General features: G+C 37.7%; 1 protein-coding gene across 2 annotated transcripts in view; it reads left to right on the forward strand.

The window, feature by feature from the left end:
• LARS2 (leucyl-tRNA synthetase 2, mitochondrial) overlaps positions 1-18,882 on the forward strand; it is an 83,721-nt gene that overhangs the window by 47,063 nt on the left and 17,776 nt on the right. For both annotated transcript variants that reach the window (XM_015617628.1, XM_015617629.2), the window contains exons 11-16: positions 949-1,064; positions 2,372-2,655; positions 5,770-5,868; positions 8,662-8,799; positions 16,860-16,963; positions 18,117-18,299. In XM_015617628.1, the coding sequence (XP_015473114.1) occupies positions 949-1,064; positions 2,372-2,655; positions 5,770-5,868; positions 8,662-8,799; positions 16,860-16,963; positions 18,117-18,299 (924 nt within the window). The remainder of the gene's footprint in view (positions 1-948; positions 1,065-2,371; positions 2,656-5,769; positions 5,869-8,661; positions 8,800-16,859; positions 16,964-18,116; positions 18,300-18,882) is intronic.

Here is an 18,882-nt window from a genome sequence, read left to right on the forward strand (position 1 = left end):
GCTCAGCAAATATTTTGAGAACTTCTGTATGTAGTTTTTCAATGTTGGCATTGTCTTGTTGGAATAAGTTTCTTTGCCTTTTAACAATGACAGTAATTGTGCAAGATGGTTCAAATTATTAATTAAATTATCATTGAAAAGGAAAAATAAACAGGAAGATGTATTTCTGTGTAAATAATAAATGTTAGCATCTTAATATTATTTCAGAATACATGTGATAATAAAGCAAGCTAAGAAATTTCTTAATTCACTGTGAAAGGTAACCCTCCAGGTAACCCTCAGAATTAAAATGTGTGACTGTCCCAAATAATAAAACACAGAGGAAAAGAGAGCATTGGGAGCCTTAAATAGTGAGACTTGTGTAACTCATCTGAATATCAGTAGGAAGTATTCTTACTAGTTATAGTCTGAATTTCAAACTGATGTTATTTGAATTGTTTCCCTGAGTTTATGAACAAATCATGTCTTTCATAGTAAGTTAAAGGGATAGTAATGTTTGAGACTGTTGCATTATGGTACATTTTAATAAATTATGAAATTAGAGCTAAATTAATATTGAAACAGGAAGACTTTGCTCTTTGTTTAGTCTTTGATTATCATATTAGCAAATAGAATTAAAATTTGTATTGTTTAAATATATTATATTTAGATAATATGGTTATTTTGAAAATTTTATAATTCTATCCAAATTTTATAGCTTTATTTTTAGCTTTTTCAGAATCATCAAATTTTCAAACTTTTCTGAAAGGACAGGACACTGATGAATATTTGAATTACAGAGGAACTGAGAAACATATTTCTAATTATTGCTGTTTCAATTTCACTACTTAAAGAATACAAAAAACATTTTTACTGTTCTTAAATAATTTTCTTTAAGTCCTTTGGGAAAACATAAGTCATTATAAAGTGACTGCCATAGCAGTGAAATGTTTTTTTCATCCATTCTAGGAATTCCTAGTACTAGTGCAGAAGATGCTGCAGTAGCTAAGAATCTGGGTATTTCTTTCACTGAAGTCATTGAGACATTTCCAAATGGTTTGGAGAAGATCATTAATTCTGCAGAGGTAGGCATACAAGTATGGATTTCTTTTCAGCTTACAGTAACAAAGCAAATTAAGTCTGTTTTCTCAAGAGTGCCAAATACTTTGTATTACAAATACTTTGAATTATTAAAGAATTTTTTATTTTTTTTTAAATCAAGCCAAGTTTATGCTACCAAATTTCTGGGAATAATTTAATGATTAAATACATTGGCTCTACTGTAGCAGTAAAAAAAGTTTTTTCCTTTTGTATATGAGAGGAAAGTTGAACTTTCCTCTGAATTAGTCTCAGTTCTATAAAGGAAACAGAATAATTTAACCTATGCTAAAAGTTGATTCTTATTTCATAATCTCAATAGATTCTTAACCTAAACATGAACATACTAGTCCTTCTTCCACAAATTCATTGAAATACAGCTTCAGCCTTTGTGGTATCATGAATGCCTCAAGAGACATAGGAATCTTATCTTTAGATACAGGTCTTGAAAATGTGTGTTTTAGTAGCTGACACATTATGTCTAAGTGGTAGGGTGTTGCTAGAGGACATGAAATACCAGGTGCAGGTCCAAGCATGAACACCACCAAGGTCAATTTTTCAGCTTTTTATTTCAAAGTTTTCTAACCTTATATAGCTTTTCCAGCCAGGTTACCCTGATTGATGGAAGGAACAACATCCCCTTTTGTCCCCATTGGTGGGACCACAGAAAACACATCCAGGATGTCTGTTCTTATTGTTATGAGAAAAATTACCTCTTTACAAAAACAATTCTGGAGAGAAAAACTGTTCCTAGGAACTGTTTCCTGGAAACAGATGAGCCTCTGACAGGCCTAAATTTTCTCTCCAGCTCAGAAATTCTGTCCACAGTAGGGTAGGGTCTAAGTGGTTAAAAAGTATGTGAAAGCAAGAATAGAAAAACCTGAAATGAGCACAGGAGAAGGAAAGCTGTTTGAACATTTGCATTTCCTCGGTCTCTACCTTATGTTCATCATAGAATTCTGAAAGTTTTGGCATACAGCAACCGATAAAGATATCAGCAGTAAATTCAAATATCTGCCAATAATGGTTGAAGGGGTCTACAAGACTCTTTTTCAGCCTTCTTCTATTCAGACCATAAAGAACATAATCCTTTAAGCAAGAAGGTTCAAATGAGCAGCTGGTATGTAAATAGCCTCTTGGATAGCAGGATGTTAACCAGTGGTAAGACTGCAATTATTATTTTGGCTCTCAGAAAACTGGTTTTGTTTGTTTTTGCACTTTCACTGATAGCAACTAAATTTTTTTCTTTCTTTTTCTATGTCACTTTTTTTGTTTTGTTTTGTTTTTCAATCAGATTACTGGCATGACTCGGCAGGAGGCTTTAGAAGCTATTACTCAGCAGGCCAAAAAGAAAAAAATAGGTGGAGACCTAACAAGTGACAAATTGAGAGACTGGTTAATATCTCGGCAGCGGTACTGGGGAACGCCCATTCCAATCATTCACTGCCCAGCATGTGGCACTGTTCCTGTGCCTTACAAAGACTTACCCGTGGTGTTGCCCAGTGTGACCACGTTCACAGGAAAGGGAGCCTCACCTTTGGAAAGTGCCCCAGAATGGGTGAACTGTTCCTGTCCGAGGTAAGTCAGTGCTGTACTTGCTGCAGCCTGGAGAGATTACTTTGCACCTGCTTGTTTCTTGTGCGCTTTCCCAAAGTGTTGGCAAGTTACTGCTCTGAGACAGGATTCAGCTGCAGAATGATGTTTAGTTTGACCCAGCACAGGGATTTTTTTCTTATACACTCTGTAAAACTCCTTTTTTTTTTTTTGCAACACTCAATGCCCAAACTGCTATTTTTTCATAAGCAAGATGAAACAAAACTGACTTGTTTTAAGTTACAGGAAAGAAACAAAGGGAAAACAGAATAATTTTCTCTGTTTCCGATTTCTTAACAGTATTTTTCACTTCATTTACTACAGTTATTTTAATTATCTTTCATCAGTGTTTATATAAAGCTTATAATGATTACTGAATTAGTCCTCTTGTTAAGGAAACTAATACTGTGTTCATTTTCTTGCAATAGTCAATAATAAAGTGTTCACTCGGCTATATAAATCTTTATAATTATGCTGTACCTTATAGATAGCATGTAATTTAAATTTGAAAGTAAATGCATCTTGTCATTACTGTAATCCTTATTGTTTGTAGTCCATCTGTTCAAGAAATAAAAAGTCTGAATTATGTGGTGAGAGAAGTGTTGTAAAAATCAGTTGTGTAATCTTGAGGACTGCTTAGATACTCTGTACACTGAAGGTTGCCTACAGGTTCTGTGGGAGGAACTGAACATGAGGTATTCCAGAGAAGTTTTTCATCAGCAATGCAATACATTGCTGCTCTTAGCACACTGACCAAATGTTATCAGGCTTCTAGGCAGGGAAATCAGACATATAAATGGCAATAGGGCTCTCACTGATAATTCAGCTGATTCATAGCATCTAAATTTATTTTAATATTAGCAGTTCCATGGTTCTCTGGAAACATGTATTTTGAACTTTGTTCATAACATGTAATGTTTTTGCAAAACAGACCTTTACTCCTATGTTTCTGCATAAAAAAATTCTTCTCAGATGTGCCTATTGAAATTGCACATGGTAGTGTATTTTAAAGTGTGACCTTTGCAGTGAAGCCGTACTGAATATGATCCACAGCTTTAGTAAAAACCCCAGAAATGCCTTGGTCTACAATTCCTAATTTCAATTGAGAAATTTTCCTGTTGTGACTGAAAGTCACTGTGTGAAAGGCACTCTTGGCTTCCCCCAAAACCTTAGTTAAAAATTATTTTGTTGTTTACCAGGCAATAACATATACTTGTGATGTATAGCAAATCCTTACGATTCTGATTAGTTATTGTGGCTGCACTGCATAGAAGTTAATCAAAGGCATTTGTTTAGTCAGAAATAAAGTCACACAGGATTACTTTCTTAGCCTAAAATGTGGTAGCTTACTGAAATTAACTTTTTTTTTCAATTCTCATCTTTATTTGTCTTCCTAATTCTCACCTATTTGACAGCTATCATCAGTATTGCTCATCCATGCCTGCTACAGTTTCAAATCATTTGAGCTATTACTTTTGTGTGCAGTCATCCTTGTTTTTCCTTGCTCGGAGAACTTACATCATCCATTCCTTTAGTTCTTCCCTCCAGTTATAAGGTTTTTTATTAGTTTTGTTTAATATCTAGAATTAATAAAGAAAGCCAGATGGAAGGATACAAAAGTCTGAGAATCTGAATGACAATAATGTTAACAATCATAAATGGGAGGAGAAGCCCAAGTTATTCATTGTTACACAAGTCCAGGTAATTGTGTTAGTCATCTGAAGATTGTCTAATGAGATTACAGCATTGTATCTGTAATCACAATATTGATATAAATTATACAAACTCTGAAAGATGCCCATGCTGTCTCTGTGTTAGTGAGCCATGTCCATTTAGCACAGAGGCATGAAACAGATGTAATTATGGTTCAGTGACTGTAAAGTATTCTTGCTTTTGACAGAAAAGCCATTCTTTTACATTGGCCAAGTCTTTGCTTATGTGTGCAATTTAATAAAATTATTATTTTTATATATATAAAAATCAGTTAGAAGTAAAATTCCTTTATTACATTATTCTCATTGGGAAAAAAAACTTGCATGTAGAAGAGGACCAGGTACAGAGACAGAATGAGGGAAAATGTTAAGCAGTGATGCTCTTGTAAACTTGCCTTGGCAAGCCAAGCCGAAGTATCAGACAGGCAAGCTGAAATACATGTTGCAGCTCACTCATGAAGACTGATCAGAGACTAAATATGGAGTTAGTAAGTACGAAATAGCCAGTCCCCATTTATTATGTATACATATACATACATTTAAACTTAGATAAAATTATAAACTGTGTAGATTTCTTACATATTATCAGTGGCGTTTATGTACAAGAGTGTCACAGATTTCACAATTTCATTGACATTAGAATAATCCCATTGTTCTAATAGTAAGAGTTTTAAGAGGGATCATTTACAACAAATGGAAGTTTATTAAATGTGATTATTGACTCCTACAAACAATGAATATTCAAGGACAAATTAACAGAAAGTAACATGAGATTCTAAAATCTATTTTGAAACTGTTCCTTAGGGCTGCCAATACAATTACAAGCAAAAATCAATTTGCTGTAATCACAAATTAAAATTGTGCTACAAGGTCTAGAAGAGATTTGATCTCAGTGAAAGCTGAAATTAAAGTAAGTTAATTTTTTCTAGAGATAATAAATGGAATCTGCAAAGGCCATTTTGTACAGACAAGCAGTGAGAGGCATCACCTGACCTTTCTGCTAAACATGCTGGTACCTAGCGAGTGTGATCTATACTCAGTACCCATTAGCTGTGTGGCAGTGTACGCTTGTCTGTGCTTTGTATCTTTCAAAATGGCAATTCCAAAAAATTCCAAGATTGAGAGGGCTGTCCAGTGTGCTGCCATCTTCTGCTATTGCTGGATGTGATGGCTGTTCAGGCTTCTTTTCGGTTTGCTTTTGCTGTGTTTTGGGAGGGAGAGGGAAAAAGTCAGTCCTGTTACTGTTGTTGAATTTTCTCTGAACGTGTCACTCTTCAGACTGTTCAGTTTTCAGTCTAAATGTCTATGTGGCCCTTCTGTCCATGTTTGTTTGGGGTTTTTTTTCAAGCTTGTCACATACCTGAAAGGTTTCTCCTCTCTTGCTCAGGTGCAAGGCAGCAGCACGGCGAGAAGTCGATACCATGGATACATTTGTTGATTCTGCTTGGTACTACCTGAGGTACACGGACCCTCACAACACAGACAGGTGAGAGCTGTAGGTGCAGGGCCACTGGGGTAAGCCTGCTACACAGAAGAGAAGGGAACCAAGAGGCCACACACTCAGGTGCTTCCAGCTTCTAGCTGCAGTCTACTGGCAGTGTAAATCCCTGCACTGTCCTCGTTATGTGCCTGCCCTCTGGGCCTGAACACAGCACAGTGTAGGTGGTGTGGTTTAACCCCAGTTGGCAGTTCAGTACCACACAGCTGCTTGCTCGCTCCCCACACACACCCCATGGGCTGGGGACAATCAGGAGGAGGGGGAAAAAAAAAGTAAAAATCATGGCTTGGATAACAACAGTTTAATAACTGAAACAAAGTAAAATACTGTGGTGATAATGATAATAACAAGGAGGGGGAGGGAGAGAGAGAGAAAACCCAGGAAAAATAAGCTCTGCACTGTAAAATTGCTCACCACCTGCTGACCACTGCCCAGTCCATCCCTTAGCAGCGATTGGCATCTCCCAGCCAACTCTCCCAGTTTATATACTGGGCATGACAGTCTATGGTATGGAATATCCCTTTGGCCAGTCTGGGCCAGCCTTCCTGGCTGAACTTCTTCCCAGCTTCTTTGTGCATGTGCTCTTTGGCAGAGCATGAGAGACCAATAAGTCCTTGGTTTATGCTCAGCAGCAACCAGAATATCTGTGTGTTACCAACATTATTCTCATACTGAATTCAAAGCACAGCACTGTACCAGTTATTCAGCAGAAAAAGAACTCTATCACAGCCAGAACCAGGACAATATATGAAGCTAGTCCAAAAATGTGGTCTTTGATTGCTCCTGTGTCAGAAGATCTAGAAGAACAAGATGTATAAACACAACTATGTAAGCACAGGAACTACAAGGCAATGAGCAGAAATTTGCATGAACAGGAATTATGGGACAGGGCACAGAGAAAATCTTCAGCTGAGGAGCTGAAGTCCTTAGTGGGGGGTACCATCAGGAATGACAGCCTGCCATGACTCTGAGACTGGTAAATTGCATGGAATGTACCCTTCCTGGCAATGCACTGAGTAGTTCAGTGTGTGGACAGGCAGTGCTGTTCCACAGAGGAATAGTCCAGTGTAATATCCATCTGCCAAGTCTGACATCTTCACTTCTCTTCTTTTGAATTCTGGTGGCTCTTGCCGTTTCTGTGCGCGCAGACCTCAATTGAAGAAGCATCACAGCAATCTCCTGCTGTGTCAGCACTTCCACTACATGCATAATTAATGAAAGGAGATTTTTCATATGCTGTGGACTAGTGTCTGCAGCATGAAAAGTGTGGGAAGACAGATGTAGTTACTTAACTGTTTTTCTGCTTCGTAGTCTGCCTGTAGTAGCGCTGCTTGATAGCACTGTTTTTTTCCAAAGAGGAATTAGTGCAACATCCCTACTATGTAGTCTGAGGAAGACAGGAAGGATTGAATTTTAAAACATTGATACCACCTGATGGGCTGCTTAGGCATGTATTTGTTTATTGTTCAGAGCAGTATCTGGGAGCATACTACATGTACTCAGTGACTTAATATTGCTGGGCCGATTTTTTTTGTATTGGCAGCACTAGTTTGGTTAAACTAGAGAAAAATCTTCTGTGAACACTTTCTTTATATGCCAATTTTAATTATTTTCTAGTGATAGCATGAATATATTATTACTATCACTGAGTTAGGCAGATTGCTTCCTCTCCATGACAGTTTGAAGTATTTTTTGTGTGTGGGCGAGACGGACTTTTCCAGAAGCTGAAGAAGAAATAGTCAGATGTAACATCCAACTGTCAAAGTAACAGCTTAATGTAGTCTAATCTGTTTTACACTGAAATGAGAACATTTATATGGACTTCTGCACTAAATTGCTGCCTGCATTTGATTTATTTAGTTAGTTCTTTTAACTAAGCTACACATATGTATACCCTTAATTTCCATAAACCATATTTCACTGGTTCAGGAGAATTACTCTGTTGATTCTGGAGCCCTATGAGCAAGTTAGGTTTGATTTGTTCCCCCAAATACATGAATCCCAGATCTATGATTTGATTCTGGGCTCATCTGTGAGGAAGAAAGTGTCACTGTGACAATAATTTTGGATGGAATAATCAGACAGACTGACAAAACAAGTAGGTTTGTTAGAGCCAAGGCTTGAAGCCTACATTAGAGAAGAACTTCTGTACAAATGGTATTTTGTGGGCCCACTACAGGAGACATGGAAATATGTAATGAAGCCATAAGCAATCCTGAGAAACCATTGAGATGACCTCCAGCACCATGGTAAATATGCTGGAAATAACAAATTTACTGTCATTTCATCAAGCATCCTTCAATTGGAGTGCTGTGACCCATCTCACTCTACAAAGGGTTTCACAGCCTTGAACTGCATTATTGCCCCCTAATGGCAACAATGCAGACTGTCGATTAAAACAATTAACTGTTTTTAAACGGTCATGTCTTTTCTATATAAGGCGTGATAAATACCAAAAAAATTTAAAGCTGGTCACAAACAGTTGCAAAAAAAATTTAAAGAGCAGTCAAGTGTTTTCATTGCTTTCTCAGGTAATTGCTTGCCTGAAATATAGAAAAATAATCTTTTTGTGGATCTACATGTAAGTGGAAATAAGATTTTTGTCTACAATTAGCATTTCACTTCTTAAAAAAAAAAGGATCTGATAGCAAAATGAACGTTTTATTGCACATGTATTGCTCTCAGTGAACAGTGTCATCCAGTCAAGGATGGTGAGCTACTTTAGTAGTGCTGGTCTTTCTTTTCAACATTGGGTTTTTTTCTATTATTGTGTTTTTTCAGGCCATTTAATAGTGACTTAGCAGACTACTGGATGCCTGTGGATTTGTACATCGGAGGAAAGGAGCATGCAGTTATGCACTTATTCTATGCAAGATTCTTCAGCCATTTTTGCCATGATCTAAAGATGACAAAACATAAGTAAGCCTTATATATTTATACTAAAATCGTTCTTATTTCATTTGACTTCCAAGAGTATTAGTGGAAAGTGTTGTGACAGTGGAGCATTACATTGAATAAGCCTGAAATTTTCTGCTTTGTCAGTACTTGGTTTCTCACAGTGAGTTGTTCTTCCTGTATGTGTTCATACAAACGTTTTTATTTCATGAGTATTAACTGGCTCAGAGCAAGTGATAAAACACTTCTGTAGATTTCCAGCCTGCAAAAGCATGCACAAACTAGTAACTTCAGGCATTCTGTGTAGTGCTATTATTTCAAATTAGGTAACTTCCTACTGGCAATAGCATTAATTTCAGTGGAACCATGCATATGTAAAAAAAAAAAAAAAAGCACTCTTTTAAGTCACTGTATTATTGGAGCTGAGAAATACCAAACACTTCTAGATAGGCAAAAGCATTATATTTATCTTATGTCAATTTATTTTTTATTTAATGAATTTTATATAATTACTTCTAATTACTCTTGTTGATGCTGCTGCTATAACCTGATTCAACTGTTCTCTGTTTTGGTTAGAGGTAAAGTTTGATGGAAGACGGTGAGTCATCTGTTGTTCTGTCCTTTGTCCTCTCAGATAGGTTCTGAGCTTAACATCCCCATTTCCACTGCAATTCAGCTCTTTTACACACTAGAATGCCACCCTCAGCTTGGAGAGTACTAGTGGCACAACAATGAAGCTCTGGTCTGTGCTCTGTCCTGTTCTCCCATCAGCAGAGATGACTGAATAGATTGAGTCAAAATAAATGGCCCCATGAGGAGAACTGCTCAATAATTTCTCAGCCACAACTCATATAAATTCATTCCTTATAAGTATCCCCTCTAAAATCTTGATGTAAAAGAGGAGCCTAACTATATATGTCACTGAACTCATTTGAATGCTGTAGTATTGCTACAAAACTAGAATTCAAGTAGCTGTGAGCCAGAAAAAGATGGACAAGTTACTGCGGCTAGCAGAATATTTTCCCCAAGGTTTTTTTTATTTTGATGAAAATAGTCAATGTGTTTTCATAACTCATTTTTGGCTGTGCAATAGTTTGTAGTGAAAGCTGAGTTTGAAGTACTGGATGTAGATGATTTGTGTATCTGTGTTTCACTCTGTTTCTGCAGCTTGTGTAGCTGCAGCAGGAAGGCTGTTCCTTCTCTCTAAGAGTGGGCCTTTCAAAGCAGCCCCTCTCAGAGCTGCTATGCCTTCAAGCAGAGAATTCTAAAGCTTTCTCTTGCAAGCAATTTTAGGTTTATTAATTCTGCAAAAGATTTTACAATCCTAATCCATCAGCCATCTAGTGGAGCTGTAACACATAGCAGCAAAATGTTCTTTTGCTAGTCAAATTCTTCAGCCTTCCAAAATTACATTAACCATATTAGTGGCTGGAGTATTGTCAATATAAAGTGAGATCACAGGGCAGGGGAGATTTTCTTGCAAAGTAAGTGGTTCAGTTTGGTGTGCAAGAAAAAAAGGCATGGAAAAAGGCCAACTAGACTGAAAAGGGACCTCCTGTGTCACCTTAAGAAGACCAAAAGAAATGCAAGCAAAGTGGAAATAAGGATGGGTTACCCCTGGAGAAATGTAGAAGCATTTACTGGATAGGCAGTATGGATTATGGAAAGGTCATAGCTCATCAGATACTGAAACTGGTGAAGAATGTGAAGGTAGTAAGAACTTCTGGACAAACATTTAAAAGAACACCAAGGAAGACATTGGCCTGATGCAAAATCCAACCAAGAGCCTAAGTGGAAAGGAAAGTCTTTCCCTTGGCTTTTGCTGTCAAGGTCTCTGCTTAGTAGGAAAGTTTGAAGGCAAGAGATACTGCCCATTGTGGAGTAGGCTTGAGTTAGGGTTTACTTAAGTAAACCAGATACGTGCAAGTTCCAGGCATGAAAGACAAGATGACAAGGTGGCCACCATGGATTTACCATGAGGAAATTACACCCAACTTAATCTGCTTTCCTTCTGTGGTGAAGTGATTCCATCTGTGGATGAGGAGAGAGCTATGCATCTTTTACCATGACTTGAACAGAACAGCTGGGGCTGTGCCATCTATGTGGGGAGGATTGCAGCAGAGAAGGGCTTAGGGATCCTGATGAACACCAAGTTAGAGGTGGGTCAGCAGCTGGCATGACAGTATACTCTGCTCGGAAAACCATGTCCAGCTTTAGTTATCTCTGCTCATCATTCAGGAATACTGTGTCTACTTTTGAGGCCCTCACCCCAGTGTGCAGTACACTGTCAAACTGAAGAGGATCTAGTGGAGGAGCATGATAGTCAGGGGTTGGAGCACATGACACACAAGAAGAGGCTAAGGCAGTTGAGTGTGTTCCCCGTGGAGAAGAGAAGGCTAAGGAGGAAATCTAATTGCTATCTGCTGCTACCTAAAGAAGATTTATAGGGAAGATAGAACTAGACTCTTCTCAGAGATGTTCGGAGAAAGGAAAGGAGTAACAGTCACAGATTGCAGCAAGGTTCAGCTGGACAGAAGGAGTATAGTTTTGGCAGGGAAGGTGATGAGACTGGAAGCGTTTGACTCGAGACATTGTGGCATCTCTGTCATTGCATATTTTCAAAAAGGAGCTGGACAGGGCCCTGAACAATCTGATGTGAGAAAAAGGATTTGACCAAATGACTTCCAAAGGTCCCTTCCAACCTGCATTATTCTAAGGACTATGTGATTCTGTAGCTGCATTACTTTGGAATGTGTTTTGTTCATACTCTGGTGTGTCAGAGCAGCAGCACAAAAGCTGTGTAGTGTAGCCTGGTCTAAATATGTTAAATTGCAGAAAAAAACTCTACCTTCAATGAAAAATAAATCCTTAAGAAGCACTGACTATGTCTAGTGACAATGGCAGAAGAAAATCGAAATTGCTTTCTGTAGAAGCAGTTTGCAAGACTGTGGAGAATTCCTTTGGCACCATATACAATCTCAAGAACTGTTGCACTGTGAAGATCTGTTACAGCATTGCCCTGAGGGCCGGGTGTATGAACTGCTTAGACATGTGCTCAGAATGCAAGATGACTGTAACAAATTCATCATCATGCACAAAATTGTTCAGTTGCTTTACCTCTTTGCAAGGTAAAGCATTAGGTGCTTTGAAGCCATAAAGTCAAATTAGGATTTTGGTTAAATATAAAAGTCGTAACTCCTTTATAAATATTACCATCTATTTTAAATGTTTTAATGTTAATCAGAAGCCCCTTTTGCTCAGTCTTGTTTGAACTGCTCAAGGGCTGGTCTGAAAGATCTGGAAAGTGTAATTAGAAACAACACACTTATTGTTAGGAAGCTCGAAGTCATGATGTCAAAGCCCACAGCTCTGAGGGAAAACACTAAAATGTTAAAAAACACTGCCCTCTTGTGCATTTTCTATCTTTCTCTAGTAGCTTAGGTCTTTTTCACTAATTAAAAAAATAAAATTGTTATATCTCAGTTAACAAGAGCTGCCACCATTTAAAGTGTCATCTAGCATCCTTAATTTTTATGATTCCCCTACTTATCTGTATTACTTTTTCATTTTGATGTATTTTCTTTATGGAAATTTTCATTGTTTAGCTCCTATCCTCTGACTTTCAAATCCATTGAAATATTTTTGGATAGTCTTTAATTATGTACTAATGGTTATTAATACAGTAATGTGGCTGAAAACAGAAATCAAAATTCCTGTAGTTTGAATTTTCAAAGCAATCTTTCCAAATATAGCGTAATGATTGCTACAGAAATATTATAGGCAACGTGTATAAAATAGGCATTTACAGACACACATGCCCTCATTGAAGATGCAGTGTTTGTAGGCACTTAAAATTGTAAAGGTGTCAATATAGCTTAAATATCCCCTAAATATGAGGCATGGTCTTTTATTTTTAAATGCATTGGACTGGAGACAGTGGGAAAGAAATGCTGCTCAATTTCTCCATAATGACAAGGCAGAATAAGTGGTACCCTCTGGGTATTCATACATGTGATATCAGGTTAAGCCCAAATTGATGTCAATTTGTTTTAGCAGTCTGGTCTGTAAAATGCATTGGTTCTATAAATAATTCACAAGGCAGCAAGCCCTCCCAGCTGTGACCACTGCTGGGAGATGGGCCAGGTAGGCAGCTGGGGCCAGAAAACTCCTCCTCTGTTCCAGCTTAATCCACCATGGCAGGCGTGTGCTGACACTCTTGGTTACACCTGCTCAGCTGTGCAAGTACGCGTTACATAGAATTTGGTTCTGCCCTACACTTCAGTAATCAGTTCTGTCTGATGAATAATTGGAAATGGAATCTAGCACATTCTCCCTGAAGGATTATAAAGTAATAAAAAAGTTTATTGTTGCCGTTAAGTCAGCAGATTCGACTCTGATAGATGGAAAATCTGCTGAGTAAGAAGGCACTATTTTTCACATAGCTGAGTTACAGAATAAAAGAAGATATGTGTGTGTGACAGAAATAGCTTGTTCTGTGAAGGAATAATGCTGCAGCTCCTCTGCATTCACTTAGGACGTTATCACTAGTGCTGATTTTAAGCAAAAAGCACTCAGTTGTTAACTGTGTGTAATCTTGAACATTCAATATTGTTTTGTCTTTTTTTTTATTGCCTAAAATTATCAGCTTCCACATCCTTCAGTCACCTCCACAAGGTTGCACAGCTGCATCTAACAGTAGGTTTTACAGCCCCCTGGACTCAGATGATAGCAACTGATCTAGTCTTGTCTTCACTTGGGTTCTCTCAGCTTTTCTGAAGGTGCAGGGTGCAAATACATACAGTGAACTCCCTTGCTAGGGCTGTCCCTTCTTCTGAATTCACTATTATATCACTATGGCAGGCTCCACAGAGTTCTTCCAGCCAGGTCATTTGTACTGGGATTGAAAGTCCTGCTGCTCACCCTGCACAGAGCAAAGCAAAGAGCACAAGAACAGGGCACTGAGCAGAAATTACTGATCTGTCTGTCATGCTTGCCCTACCATCCATTGCATGGTCCTATACAGAGAGATTGGTCTCTCACAGAGATGAACCTGTCTATGAGCATTAGAGAAAGGCAAAGATGGATTACAGACTTCATGGTACAGCTGATCCTTCTCAGAGGTGTCAGGCACACTTTGCAGCTGGGACATACAACATGATCAAAAGCTGTAATATGGGCAAGGTCTCAGTGTGGATACTCCAGCATGAGCACAAAGGAACCTCACAGGCAGGTGAAGGCCCATCCCATTCCATTATACCTACAATCTGAAACATGACAAAGCATTCAAAGGAACTCCAGACACCTCTTCTGTGCCAGAAATGTCAGTGTGTCTGAAAATGGCTTAATTTCATTATTCTTGGTGTTTTGGATCAGGAGTTATTTATGATGCCATGACCAGGTGCTGCAGTATTTAGGTCAGAATTGCATCATCCCTGCTGTGCCACAGCCCCTTGCCAGTTCCCTTATGCAGCCAAGAAGTGCATCCCTGCCCTTGAAGGGGAACATTCAAGCTGTGCAGTTTTGTTAACATGAATTCAAGTGTAACTCTGCATGTGAACATGAGATGGAGCCATCTCAACACTGCCAGAAACACTGTGCATTCAATGCAGGGCTCAGTTTGGTTTAGAGCCCTCTGTTTAGCAGATGGGCCCTGGCTTTCTCATTTTGGGCACGTCTCCATACTCCTGCGGTCTCCCACTAGGAACACGTGGTTGGGGGTTTTTTTCCCCATACTTGGTAATGTATTTTGTATTGCATTTTTGTAGCCTCTGTCAGCATAAACAAAAATAAGAAATGCTTGTTCCTGCATTCAGTTTTTAGTAACTTGGCATATGATCTGAACTAACTCTTTGTCATTAAAAATAAGTGTTCCTTGAGAAATCACTTCCAGTGGAGAGCCCTATCTGATTTGGATGATCTGGCTACCTCATTAGCTTTACTTTAGATAGCAGGAAGTGTAGCTATTTTAATAACTGTTTGAGATCTTAAACAGACCAAAGTATGAATGATAGGGAGGTAATTTTTTTTTTTTTTTCTGTGGTGTAATATCTCTAGTTTGTGGAGACAGAAGAAATGTCTCATAAACCATTAAATCCTGAAGGATTTTCCCACCATTGTTGTTGATAGGGTTACAAAGTTTTTGTTCTAGATTTTTACCTTCTTATTCACTTGGATAATTTATAATATTTTTTTATATTTTAGATTATTTTTGCATCCTATTTTTAAAATAGTTTTTCTTGGTTTCACTGTCTAAATTTGACTTAAATTCTCATTCCCTTAAGTTCCTTTACTTCTAAACAACAAGATTCTTCAGTCAACCTCAGAAGTATCATCTACAAAATATTTATAGAGATTCTTGAGTTGTTGCTCTTACTTAACATTGTTGATAAAACCAGGTGGCTGGCGTGGCAGAGACTCATACTTCTTTGTGACTGAGTGATACATCAATATGTGCCAGTACTTGTACAATATTTATAAGTACACAGAATATGCAAGGAAGGAAACTCATGTTCCAACTTGAACATGGTGAAGATAAAAAATGAAGCCTGTAACTTTCTCTCCCAGTTCATAGCTTTGTTTTCAAATGCCTTCTTACTTCAGAGTCATCAAAAGTGTTTAAGGACTAGTTCTTGGAAGATACCTGATTTAATATGGTAGAAACATGCCTAATTGTTATATGATTTAATAATACTTTAATTGGATTATTGAATTACTTTGTTTTAAATAATGAGATAAATTGTCATGTAATTTATATTTCTTAATAATGTAAAATACTGTATTAACTCCTTAACAGTGAGTCATGTTTTGGATTATTACTTTTTTGTGCACATGAAATAAAATGTGGAACTCTGATTTTACTACTTCTTTTTTAGATGGTTATACTCTGTCTTTTTTTTAAAAAAAAAAAATAATAGGGATAATGCATCCTTTTTACGTAAGTTGTTTTGTACATTTGAGGTTTCATTAGGTAAAAGTGTAGAAAATTCAGATTGTTTATGTTGTGCACACATCAGCATTAGGAGGTGCAAGTCAGTATTAAGCAGTGGTGATGATCATGTCCTCCAACATGATGGTCACTGATGTCCCTGTGTTGGAGGGCCCCAGAATAACGTTTCCAGACTGTAAATGCTTTCTGGGACTGGCTCCATACCTCCTTCACTGGACCCTGCTGTTCTGAAAGCTGTGTTAGAACTGCCTTGCTTTCCTGTTCTCTGAGTGGCAACCAAAAGGCTTTAGAGATTAATTTTGTTGCCTTTTTTTTTCCAGTGAAAACAGTGACAGATGTGTGACTCAATGCCTTAGAAATGCAAGATCATTACAGGAGAGGGCCACAATAGTGTGCCAACCAGAGCAGTAAACTTAGAGTTTATTTCTTGCTGAGTGCACTACTGCCTTTCAGTGCTCTCTTTAACCCTGTCATATACTCATTTCATGGGAGTTTACTCTCCCTGCTGTAAACTTTGCTAGAAAAGTAAGGTGCTAAAAAATGGATGCACTTAGATACAAACTTTTCAGCATTGCCTTTTTTCTAGCATACTTTTTCATACACCTAGGCATTCCTGGCTGGTTCTGCAAAGGGACAAGGCATGTGGATACTTACGTTAGAGAAACTGTCTTATCTGTTTATAGAAAGAAATGTGCAACAACATTTTGATTTGTTCAAAATCCTGTGCTCCTCAGAGAAGCTAGAACTAAATATTTGTAAGACAATGAGGCCAGGTACTTGAATGCTTTTACACAAGAGATGTAGCTTGAATTTAGGGAAATTGTACTGTTGGCTAAGAAACTTCTGTGAACTATCCATATGCTAATTTGAAAAGTGATGTTAGAATAACTTAGTACTAAATCAGGGTACAAGAATGTGAGCAGAATGCAGATAAATACTTCAGACTTGCCAGCCAACCACCATGAATCAAAGCACAAAGTACTCTTTCTAAGGTGACAGTTACTTATGTATAGTGAACTTGAAATTCTTGTTTCATTAAAAAATTGTGCCTGATTGGCTCAACACCTGAGGCTTATCATAAAGTATGCTTTTGACAGCTGTTTCCAACAGAGAAGTTTCTTTTTCTTTCCATCCTTAGGGAGCCTTTCCATAAGCTCTTGGTTCAAGGTCTTATCAAGAATCAAACATTCAGACTAACAACAACAGGCCAGTGTTTGAAGAGAGAGGAGGTTGATCTCACTGGTAAGAGAAACTGCATGGGAAAATCAGCGTAGGTGCATCCCTGAAGCCAGGGACTGGTTCAGTGCTGGGAAAATTTGGAAGAGAAAATGAATCCTCCTTATATGTAAAATGGAGAGAAACTTCTGTGAGTTTTATATTCACACATATTGCAGAGTGCACCAAGATCCTACTAACACAGCAGCTTTTAATTGCATCCAAACACAGAAACAGTGCTGTGGTATTATTTTGGCTCCAGTGTAGTCCAAAAGATCAAAAGTTAGTTTTGTTAAGACAGTGCTCAGCAGCCTGCTGAATGGAGCCAGTTAGTCCCAGCAAACAGACAACCTACAAAAACATTGTGGCAAAACTAACACAGGTGCAGGTGTATTCAGTAGGTATTATGAATGTAAAACCTGCAGGAAACAGTGCTCATTCTCAAGTTCTTTGCAGAGTCTTCACTGCATAAGCTGGACCAGTCATTGCTATGGCACCTGCAGCAACAAAAATGGTTTGGTCGTATTTGCCTCTCTTAAGCATTCCTCTCATACATCCTTGTTTTCACTGGATACAAACCCTGTGAGACAGTTAAAAGTCAACCAACCAACTAACCCACCCTTTTAAGTTTTGCTACCCTTTGCTACCCTATATTGTTCTAGAAAAGATTGGGGTTTTTTTAGCAGAGAGTTTTACTCAGTTGTACCTTTTTCAGTGTAAATGCCCCACTCGGTCTCTAAATTTGTGGAAGGGAAAACACACTCTTTTCAAGATAACATACTGCAATTGGAACCTATAAATCTGGTATTTGCAAAAGCTAAGTACAGGTCAGAATTGTATCTAATCAATACACTTATCTAGGAAATATCATGGTTATAAAAATACCATGTCATGGTTATAAAAAAGCTAGCTTCCAAATGTACCTGGAATGTAGGAGACTTTTTGTCATGATGGGATGGAAGCTTTGGGATGTTACCAGTGTTAAAAACATTAACACAGGAAAAATTTGGGAGGGAAAAGAGTGTTTGGAATGGGTGGTATTCCTCTTGAAGCTATTTTGGAAAAAAAACCCCAAACACTAGCAATAGTTGTTTCTTCTCATGCTTAGGCAACCAAATTAATTGCTGTTACAAGTGAGCAAAATTTGTTTTAGTAGGTTTTTATATGTCTTCTTATTTAGGAAGTGAACCGGTTCACCTAAAAACTGGTGAGAAGCTCCAGGTTGCTTGGGAAAAAATGAGCAAATCTAAGCACAATGGAATAGACCCTGAGGAAGTAGTGAAAGAGTATGGCATTGACACCCTGCGTCTTTACATTCTGTTTGCTGCTCCTCCAGAACAAGACATTTTGTGGGATGCTAAAAGTAAGTCAAGTTGTTTCTGTAGTTTGTTTTGTTGTGGGTTTGTTTCTTTTTTATGTATTATATTTTAAACATAAAACTAATACAGGTCTTGATGCCAAAGTTTTGGAAAACAATCAAAAAGGTATCATAAACAGGTTTTGGTGCTTGTTTCTTTTGGAGGGGAGAGGGTCACAAAGCTGTCACTAAGAGGCAAACTTGTTAGATTATTGCAAGCAGCTGACCTCTTATAAGCTAAAAGCACGTATGAAAACTACTTCTTAAGTTGTGTTTTCTTCTGGAAACTTGGACCTCATTATCTTTTTTTAATTAGCAATGATTGATTAACTGGAAATAATTTTTCTTTAAATAATATTTTTTTTCTAATCATATCAGATCACAGATACAACTTTATTTTGTTGTTTCCATTTATTAACACAGATGCAATGGCTTTTGTAAGCTGGACTATGAAGTAGTTCTCAGAAGAATCTCATAAGAAGATAATCAGAGTTCCTAATAATTATTATTTCTAGATATGACATTTTTATGAGCTTACTTCTTAAATGTTAAGAATTACTCTCCTGTCCACTTATTTACCCCTATCATG

Source organism: Parus major, chromosome 2 (assembly GCF_001522545.3).
Source record: "Parus major isolate Abel chromosome 2, Parus_major1.1, whole genome shotgun sequence".
Lineage (NCBI taxonomy): Eukaryota > Metazoa > Chordata > Aves > Passeriformes > Paridae > Parus > Parus major.